The sequence below is a fragment of the Littorina saxatilis genome, linkage group LG3 (genome assembly GCF_037325665.1).
Source record: "Littorina saxatilis isolate snail1 linkage group LG3, US_GU_Lsax_2.0, whole genome shotgun sequence".
NCBI lineage: Eukaryota > Metazoa > Mollusca > Gastropoda > Littorinimorpha > Littorinidae > Littorina > Littorina saxatilis.
This window is the reverse complement of record NC_090247.1, coordinates 77,464,884-77,474,883: the sequence shown is the minus strand read 5'-3', so window position 1 is coordinate 77,474,883 and position 10,000 is coordinate 77,464,884. Positions and strand designations below refer to the sequence as shown.

The 10,000-nt window shown below is 40.8% G+C and overlaps 2 protein-coding genes and 1 long non-coding RNA gene across 3 annotated transcripts in view; all 3 read left to right on the top strand.

Moving 5' to 3' along the window:
- LOC138963308 (uncharacterized) overlaps nt 1-10,000 on the top strand; it is a 304,793-nt gene that overhangs the window by 17,093 nt on the left and 277,700 nt on the right. The gene's annotated exons all lie outside the window — the stretch shown is intronic.
- LOC138961034 (protein mono-ADP-ribosyltransferase PARP14-like) overlaps nt 1-10,000 on the top strand; it is a 100,998-nt gene that overhangs the window by 14,797 nt on the left and 76,201 nt on the right. Inside the window, exons 5-6 of the mRNA XM_070332634.1 lie at nt 4,399-4,575; nt 6,018-6,104. Of these exons, the coding sequence (XP_070188735.1) occupies nt 4,399-4,575; nt 6,018-6,104 (264 nt within the window). The remainder of the gene's footprint in view (nt 1-4,398; nt 4,576-6,017; nt 6,105-10,000) is intronic.
- LOC138961039 (uncharacterized) overlaps nt 1-10,000 on the top strand; it is a 28,516-nt gene that overhangs the window by 14,960 nt on the left and 3,556 nt on the right. Inside the window, exons 6-7 of the mRNA XM_070332636.1 lie at nt 4,399-4,575; nt 6,018-6,104. Of these exons, the coding sequence (XP_070188737.1) occupies nt 4,399-4,575; nt 6,018-6,104 (264 nt within the window). The remainder of the gene's footprint in view (nt 1-4,398; nt 4,576-6,017; nt 6,105-10,000) is intronic.

Here is a 10,000-nt window from a genome sequence, read left to right as displayed (position 1 = left end):
CATTTATGTTTTAATGAATGTACATGTACCGTAAAATCCCTAGCAAACGCCCACCCCCTACTTTTACCCGAAATCTAATGCTAGGTATACACCCCTTTGCAAGATAAAGTGTCATCCCATTTTCACGAGAAAAAAAGTGATACAATTACAACCATGTGATTTATGCAATTTTAATGAAAAATAAACACACCGTTTGTTTACACAAATAAAGATCAACTGTGATAGAAAAAAAGAAGAAAAAAAGAAGAACACAAGTGACTTTGATTCTTCTAATTCTCAGAATAACGTAAGCACAAACACAGTTTCTTCTCTGGCTTGGTTAATGATCGTGGGCTCATTCTAGTCCTTCGAAGTCAACATCATCGTCTTCACTGTCGTCTCAACTCTCAGCTTCTTCTGGGGCATATCCATTGCCGTGATCGCGAGGCAGGATAGCGCCAATTTCATCTGGAAACCCCTCAAGTATTTTATCATTTTGGGAACCATCCATGGCGTTTGAAATTGCGCACCTGAGAAACTTGAGGACGTAACGATCGTTTAAGGTCGTATGTTCTCCCACGCCATTCAGCGCGTTCCCTTTCCAAGTATTCCATCACACCTTGGTCAACTTCTTCAGATGTAACTTAACTGGCGGTCCTTCAAGGTACTCAACTTGTCAAATCCAGGTGCACGGAGCCCCTGGGGCTTTTAGTCATACCTCAGGCAGCTATCCGTTAGAAGAACTACCAAGTTTCATTGACTTGCACCCAAAGAGTCAAGAACTGCGATTTTTTTACGAATTAATTTCGTACTCGGACCCGGCTGGTCTTGACCTATTTTTGGATCTAAATTTAGATCAGGTAGATCACCACATCATGCACAAAAAGACACGTCACTAGCAAACTATGTCAGACATCATCATGAGTTTGTGTAAAACAAAATGGAGGCCGGAATCACTCAGTTGAATCGAACTCCGACCAAACACCACGTAATAAGTAGGTTAATTTATGCACTCGCGTGAACAAGAAACTGTCGAGCTTCACAGATGTCGTCGTTGGGTAGTTTTGGGTTTGTTTTACTACCATAGGAGGATTTTTGAACTGTAAATGCACTCAGCTGCAACAAAAACGCAAAACGAAGGCTGTGAGCTGCACTGTGCCTTTCAGACAACTTTCTTTTTCCTTTTCTTTCCCGTATTGCTATTCTAGAATGTCTCTGTGTTCTCTCGACTCTTTCATTCTTTTCCTGTCAACAGAAAACTCGCGGGCACATACCTGCAGCTTCGTTTTTACATTTAGTCAAGTTTTGACTAAATGTTTTAACATAGAGGGGGGAATCGAGACGAGGGTCGTGGTGTATGTGTGTGTGTGTGTGTGTGTGTGTGTGTGTGTGTGTGTGTCTGTGTGTCTGTGTGTGTGTAGAGCGATTCAGACTAAACTACTAGGCCGATCTTTATGAAATTTGACATGAGAGTTCCTGGGTATGATATCCCCGGCCTTTTTTTTTCTTTTTTTCGATAAATACCTTTGATGACGTCATATCCGGCTTTTTGTAAAAGTTGAGGCGGCACTGTCACACCCTCATTTTTCAATTAAATTGATTGAAATTTTGGCAAAGCAATCTTCGACAAAGGCCGGGGTTTGGTATTGCATTTCAGCTTGGTGGCTTAAACACTAATGAGTGAGTTTGGTCATTAAAAATCGGAAACTTGTAATTAAAATTATTTTTTTATTAAACAATCTTATTCTTCGTCATTTTCTGATTCCAAAAACAGATACATATGTTATATTTAGATTAAAAACAATCTCTGAAAATTAAAAATATAAAAATTATGATCAAAATTAAATTTCCGAAATCGATTCAAAAACTATTTCATCTTATTCCTTGTCGGTTCCTGATTCCAAAAACATATAGATATGATATGTTTGGATTAAAAACACGCTCAGAAAGTTAAAACGAAGAGAGGTACAGTAAAGTGTGCTATAAAGCACAGCGCAACCGCTGCCGCGCCAAACAGGCTCGTCACTTTCACTGCCTTTTGCACTAGCGGCGGACTACGTTCAGTTTCATTCTGTGAGTTCCACAGCTTGACTAAATGTAGTAATTTCGCCTTACGCGACTTGTTAATCTATCTCAGGGCTTTCAGTTTGTATTACACTGTATAGGATTTGTGCTTCGGCATGGCTGAACATAGAAGGCAAGTGCTTGTCAAGGAGAGAAGTGTTATACACTCAATAAAAGTGGAACGACGTTAAATCGTAAATAAAGGAGACACAAAACTTCTTTTTTTTAAACAAAAACCGGGGTGGGCGTTTGCTAGGTGGCTCTGCACAACTTTTGGCCAAAAGTGGGGGGTGGGCGTTTGCTAGATACTGGGCGTTTGCTAGATACTGGGCGTTTGCTAGATACTGGGCGTTTGCTAGGGATTTCACGGTACTGGCAAGGCATTTTGTGACATTTTCAATTTTCTGATCGGATGGCTTCAGTTTGCAGTAAGATGTTCAAGCTTTTTGCAGACGTTCGGACAATGAGAAGACCTGTATGTAGATAAAACGTTTACCAGAAATACGAGCCAAGAATGCAAAATGAAAGATATTTTTCTTCCCGTGTAAAACATCCAACAAACCAATACCGATACACTCGAGCTTTTCAGGTGATAAAAATGTTATTCGACTTGGTCGTAATTATTCCAAACAGACAACAGCTTGGCTGCTTCCGTTGCAAAGTGAGAAAGAGAACAAGAGAGAGTGTGGCCTGTAAGGGTGCTTGTGTGTGTCTGACTATGTGCGTGGGTGTTTTGTGTGCATGAATGGTGTGTGTGTGTGTGAGAGAGAGAGAGAGAGAGAGAGAGAGAGAGAGAGAGAGAGAGAGCGTGTGTGCATATATGTTTGTGTGGACGTGTGTGTCCGTGCGTTAGTGTGTATGTAAGGATGTGTGGGTGTCTGTCTGACTACGTGAGTGTGAGTGTGTGCTTTGTTTGCATGGATGATGTGTGTGTGTGTGTGTGTGGTGTGTGTGTGTGTGTGTGTGTGTGTGTGTGTGAACATGTTTTTGCGTGTGTGTGTGTGTGTGTGTGTGTGTGAGTGTGTGTGTGTGTGTGTGTGTGTGTGTGTGAACGTGTATTTGCGTGTGTGTGTGTGTGTGTGTGTGTGTGTGTGTGTGTGTGTGTGTGTGTGTGTCCGCGCGCTCGCGTGTGTGTGTATGTGAGAGAGAGAGAGAGAGAGAGAGAGAGAGAGAGAGAGAGAGAGAAAGAGAGAGAGAGAGAGACAGGCGATTTGTCCTTCGCTGGGGGTATGCAGTGCCTTGGCAATGCACTTCTACTTAATTTTGTAAATAGAACAAGTCGCGTAAGGCGAAAATACAACATTTAGTCAAGCTGTCGTACTCACACAATGAAACTGAACGCACTGCATTTTTTTCACCAAGACCGCATACTCGTAGTTTCGTCAGTCCACCGCTCGTGGCAAAGGCGGTGACATTGACTAGTCAGAATAGCGCTGAGCAGTATTTTCTGTATCTCTGTTCTTTTTAACGTTCTGAGCTTGTTTTTAATTCAAACATATCATATCTATATATTTTTTTAATTAGAATCCGACAAAGAATAAGATGACATTATTTTTAAATTGATTTCGGAAATTTTATTTTAATCATAATTGTTGTATTTTACATTTTCAGAGCTTGTTTTTAATCCGAATATAACATACTTATATGTTTTTGGAATCAGAAAATGATGAGAAATAAGATGAAATTGTTTTTGGATCGTTTTATTAAAAAATAATTTTAATGACAATTTTCAGATTTTTAATGACCAAACTCATTAATTAATTTCTAAGCCTCCAAGCTGAAATGCAATACCAAAGTCCGGCCTTCGTCGAAGATTGCTTGACAAAAATTTCAATCAATTTCATTAAAAAAAATGAGGGTGTGACAGTGCCGCCTCAACTTTTACAAAAAGCCGGATATGACGTCATCAAAAACATTTATCGAAAAAACGAAAAAGACTTCTCGGGATATATTTCCCAGAAACTCTCATGTGAAATGTCATAAAGATCGGTCCAGTAGTTTACTCTGAATCGCTCTACACACACACACAGACACACACAGACACACACACACACACACACACACACACACACACACACACACATACACACACACACACACACACACACCACGACCCTCGTCTCGATTCCCCCTCTATGTTAAAACATTTAGTCAAGTAAAAAGGTGACAACAGCAAAATCTATTCAGAGAAAAATCTTAATCTGCACCGAAAGCAGCTGGCAATTTATTTGTGGAAAGTGTCGCCAGGAAGGACGCTCTTGCTACGTTTGAAAGCTCAGACATATCTAAGAGAATGTAGGAGAAGATGGTTTGAACAGGAAAAGGTTAGCTTCAAGGGTTCCCTTGTCATGGTAGAAGAGAAGAGAGAAGCCCAGAGAACAGTGGAGGTGACGGTGGGAGAGACGGTTCCCCTGACACAGGATCTGTTCCTGCATCACTTTGAGAGTCCTCGTAATGGCGGCGGTGTTGTGGATGACGTCACGATTGACGAGGACGAGAGAGTGGTCCACGTCGTCTTCCAACATCCTGAAGGTTGGTCCTGTGGATTCTTTCAGATGCAATGTTATGTACGTTTTTTGATTTACCGCAAGTCGTCTTGGTTTTACCACACGAGTTAGACGTACGCTTCAAGCCTGACTGTTTAAAGATGTCACTGATAACATTACAGCTCGTATCTTTATCAATGCAGAACATTTTTCTTGCACGCTTGTGTGGTTATTGCTACCCTTTGTCAAGTTTAAAACCATGTACAGACACATTCTGTCGTTTACATGCAAAGCTTTCTGGTACTTCTTCATTTGAAAAAGCTTCATGCTCACCAAGTGCCTGCATATGATCGGTAAAACAACCCAAGACACAACAAACTTTCTTCTGCTTATTGTGATTACACCTGGAACATTAAAAAATACATTAAAAACGTCCATTTGTTTATCGGATCAGGAACATTCAGTTATGCTGTGGTAATTCATATCTGTCCATCGAAAAAAGAACAAGTCGCGTAAGGCGAAAATACAATATTTAGTCAAGTAGCTGTCGAACTCACAGAATGAAACTGAACGCAATGCCATTTTTCAGCAAGACCGTATACTCGTAGCATCGTCAGTCCACCGCTCATGGCAAAGGCAGTGAAATTGACAAGAAGAGCGGGGTAGTAGTTGCGCTAAGAAGGATAGCACGCTTTTCTGTACCTCTCTTCGTTTTAACTTTCTGAGCGTGTTTTTAATCCAAACATATCATATCTATATGTTTTTGGAATCAGGAACCGACAAGGAATAAGATGAAATTGTTTTTAAATTGATTTGGACAATTTAATTTTGATAATAATTTTTATATATTTAATTTTCAGAGCTTGTTTTTAATCCAAATATAACATATTTATATGTTTTTGGAATCAGCAAATGATGGAGAATAAGATAAACGTAAATTTGGATCGTTTTATGAAAGAAATATTTTTTTTACAATTTTCAGATTTTTAATGACCAAAGTCATTAATTAATTTTTAAGCCACCAAGCTGAAATGCAATACCGAACCCCGGGCTTCGTCGAAGATTACTTGACCAAAATTTGAACCAATTTGGTTGAAAAATGAGGGCGTGACAGTGCCGCCTCAACTTTCACGAAAAGCCGGATATGACGTCATCAAAGACATTTTTAAAAAAAATGAAAAAAACGTATGGGGATATCAATCCCAGGAACTCTCATGTCAAATTTCATAAAGATCGGTCCAGTAGTTTGGTCTGAATCGCTCTACACGCACGCACGCACACACACACACACACACACACATACACACACACATACACACACACATACACCACGACCCTCGTTTCGATTCCCCCTCGATGTTAAAATATTTAGTCAAAACTTGACTAAATATAAAAACCATGTTATGCAGCTAAAAATAAAAATAAAAATGAATTTGAATAAATTACTTTAGATCTCTATCATTGAGTTGTCTTGTGTTTTGGTGACAGTGGCAAGCAGAGTGGTGGAACGAACTCACAAGATCGCCGGAAAACCTGTCACAGTGCGGAAAATGAAATTCTGCAAGGAAACAGCTGGTAAGACATGTTAGCAAATCACTTCGAAAACATGTTATTATGATCTACTGTTTGTACCATTAGGGCTAGGATATTGTCGTTACCTCTATTTTGATGATACTAATACCATTATAGTTTGCCTAATACTAAATAATAATAATAATAGTTGCCGCTATTTTAAAGTTACAACGTCTATTTGTGGTTCTTTCTTTTTTTGCACATGTGTTTGAAGCATTTCTTTTGGGTTTTTTACTGTCAGTAAGCAGCAAAGTATGTCAGTTTGGTTGGCGTTGGCTGCTTTTCGTCGGATTGGTTACGGCGAGGGTTAGAAGAGACATCATTGTGCTGTAGTAATGTGTGGCACTTTTCAACCTAGAGTCTGCAAAATAAGTGGACAGAAGTCCTCAAAGGATAATCAGTCACACACAAAATGAACGAAACGGATGTGAACAGTTAAGCTGAAGGCATTTCAACCTGCAGATACCAAAACTACATAATGAGTTCTCCCTTCCGGGGAAAGTCCCCCTACGCTTACCTTACTGGCGAGGGTGGGGGAGGAAAAGAATAAGAATAAGAATAAGAATACTTTATTATCTCATAGAGAAATTCAGGCGTGGTACATAACAATAGTACAAACAAGACATTGATTTTACATAAAACATATAGCACTATATAACAGGGCAGGTTATAGAAACACCTTCCACATACCTCTCTGGACATTCCTTGCATTGTTCTTACGCATTCAGACATGAACACATCCATGTCTCATTTACACATCGCACACATGGACATTCTTATACGCTCAACTTACCCATTCACACATGGACATTCCAAAAGGAAGGAAGGGGAGGGCAGGGAGGGACTGACCAACTTTTTAAAATTTTTTTTTACCGCAGTGCAGTCTGAGTATCTGGGGTATAGACGATTTCATTGTCTAAACAGTGAATGCGGAACATAACATACACAGGAAATGCTGAGGTCAGAGTGGCTGGACCTTGCCATTCGGGGTCTCATTTACAGTGTTTATTAATGTCAAACAGACAACTTTTCGCAAGCACAGACTTGCTAGGGAGCAGCGATTGTTTGACCGCTCCCCCTCTTCTGTCAGTTTTCATATTCACGCCAGTTGTTGTTGTTGTTGTTTTACGTTTTTCTTCTTCTAGTAATCGTTCTCTTTCCCTCATCCTCCGACCATCATCATCATCATCATCATCATCATCATCATCATCTCGTCGTCTTTTTTTTCTTCAATCACATCCTGGAACACACACACGCTCGAACACATACACACACACACACACACATAAACGCACGCACGCACGCACGCACACACAAACGCACGCACGCACGCACACACACACACACACACACACACACACACACACACACACACACACACACACACACACACACACACACACTGTATTGAATACTTGTTACAGAAAGTTAGTTCAAAAGTGGAACATCGTACACTGGAGTCGTCGCGATATAACCTTGAATGGTTGAAAACGACGTTAAACACCAAATAAAGAAAGAAAAGAAAGAAAGAAAGTACACTGGAGTTATAGTAGGCTCAGTCTTCACTGTGGGCAAGGTGAAACATACAGCACGCGGCCATTTATGCCCAGTAGTACGGGAAATCACAAACTCTTACTAACTGCGATTTGCCTTCCGTGTGACTGAGCATCATAGTGAACAGCTGCTAAACCAAATGAATTAAAATCGTATTAGCAGCATAAAGGCATTTTAATACAAGAAGCTACCAAAAGCAAAAGCTGCCACGTGCGTGCATCCGTCATTTTAACCTTTGCCGTGCTTCCTGGGTTCACCTGTACCCAGAGACACACTAAAATCATTGTAACTCTGGAACCATTAAAGGTATCGTTTTGAAATTTTAAGTATCTCTCACACACCTAATTTGCTCTCTGTCTGCAAATTTTTAGTGTGTACATGACAAAACATTAAAATTAATTGATTATGATAATTTACATTAACACTACCGATGGCGCGGGTTCACACAAACCCATACTTTTAAAGAGTAGTAGTGATTGTAACTATCCCTCTGCCGACGGCGCGGGTTCTGCTACACCCATAATTACCAAAGCGGCGGAACAGTGTCTGTCTGCCTGTTTGTCTCCAAGAGACTGTCTGTCTCTCTGTCTGTCTGTCCGTATCTCTCTGTCTGTATGTCTGTTGTCAGTTGCTCTGTCTGTCTGTCTGTCTATCCGTCTATCTGTCTATCCGTCTATCTGACTGTCTGTCTATCTGACTGTCTGTCTCTGTCTCTCTCTCTCTGTCTCTCTCTCTCTGTCTGTCTCTCTCTGTCTGTCTCTCTCTCTCTGTCTCTCTCTCTGTCTCTCTCTCTGTCTCTCTCTCTGTCTCTCTCTCTTAGTCTCTGTCTCTCTCTCTTAGTCTCTCTCTCTCTCTCTTTCTTAGTCTCTCTCTCTCTCTCTCTTTCTTAGTCTCTCTCTCTTTCTTAGTCTCTCTCTCTCTTTCTTAGTCTCTCTCTTTCTTAGTCTCTCTCTCTCTCTTTCTTAGTCTCTCTCTTTCTTAGTCTCTCTCTCTCTCTTTCTTAGTCTCTCTCTCTCTCTCTTTCTTAGTCTCTCTCTCTCTCTCTCTTTCTTAGTCTCTCTTTCTCTTTCTTAGTCTCTCTCTCTCTTTCTTAGTCTCTCTCTCTCTCTTTCTTAGTCTCTCCCTTTCTCTCTCTCTCTTTCTTAGTTTCTCTCTCTCTCTTTCTTAGTCTCTCTCTCTCTCTTTCTTAGTTTCTCTCTCTCTTTCTTAGTCTCTCTCTTTCTTAGTCTCTCTCTCTCTCTCTCTCTTTCTCTCTCTCTCTCTCTCTCTTTCTTAGCCTCTCTCTCTCTTAGTCTCTCTCTCTTTCTTAGTCTCTCTCTCTCTCTCTCTTTCTTAGTCTCTCTCTCTCTCTCTTTCTTAGTCTCTCTCTCTCTTTCTTAGTCTCTCTCTCTCTCTCTTTCTTAGTCTCTCTCTCTCTTTCTCTCTCTCTTTCTTAGTCTCTCTCTCTCTCTCTTTCTTAGTCTCTCTCTCTCTCTTTCTTAGTCTCTCTCTCTCTCTTTCTTAGTCTCTCTCTCTGTCTCTTTCTTAGTCTCTCTCTCTCTTTCTCTCTCTCTTTCTTAGTCTTTCTCTCTCTCTCTTTCTTAGTCTCTCTCTCTCTCTCTTTCTTAGTCTCTCTCTCTCTCTCTTTCTTAGTCTCTCTCTCTCTTTCTTAGTCTCTCTCTCTCTTTCTTAGTCTCTCTCTCTCTCTCTTTCTTAGTCTCTCTCTCTCTCTTTCTTAGTCTCTCTCTCTCTCTTTCTTTGTCTCTCTCTCTCTTTCTTAGTCTCTCTCTCTCTCTTTCTTAGTCTCTCTCTTTATCTCTCTCTCTCTTTCTTAGTTTCTCTCTCTCTTTCTTAGTCTCTCTCTCTCTCTCTTTCTTAGTCTCTCTCTCTCTCTTTCTTAGTCTCTCTCTCTCTCTTTCTTAGTCTCTCTCTCTCTCTTTCTTAGTCTCTCAGTCTCTCTCAGTCTCTCTCAGTCTCTCCCTCCCCCTCTCCCTCCCCTCTCCCTCCGCTGCAAGAAGTCGGTGAAGGGAGAAACTCGATGCACCCACTGAAGTAGCGCTGTGGGTTTCCCTGAACCCACCCCGTCGTTAGAGAAATAAACGGTAAAAACCCTCTTTCAAATGTATGGGTTCAGACAAACCCGCATCGTCGGGCGTGTGTAGTCAAAAGCGGCATCCGGCAAAGGTTAATCGGACAGTTGCAGCAGCGCGCAATTATAGCAATAATAAATTGAGATGACCTTTGGCATGATTACTCTGGCTATAATTAGTGACTGGAATTTCCACAGGAATGTGGCGGGGAGTTTTACGGGGGAGCATCTTGAATTGTATAACTTTCTTTAATTCTTTGTTTGTGTGTGGTAACGC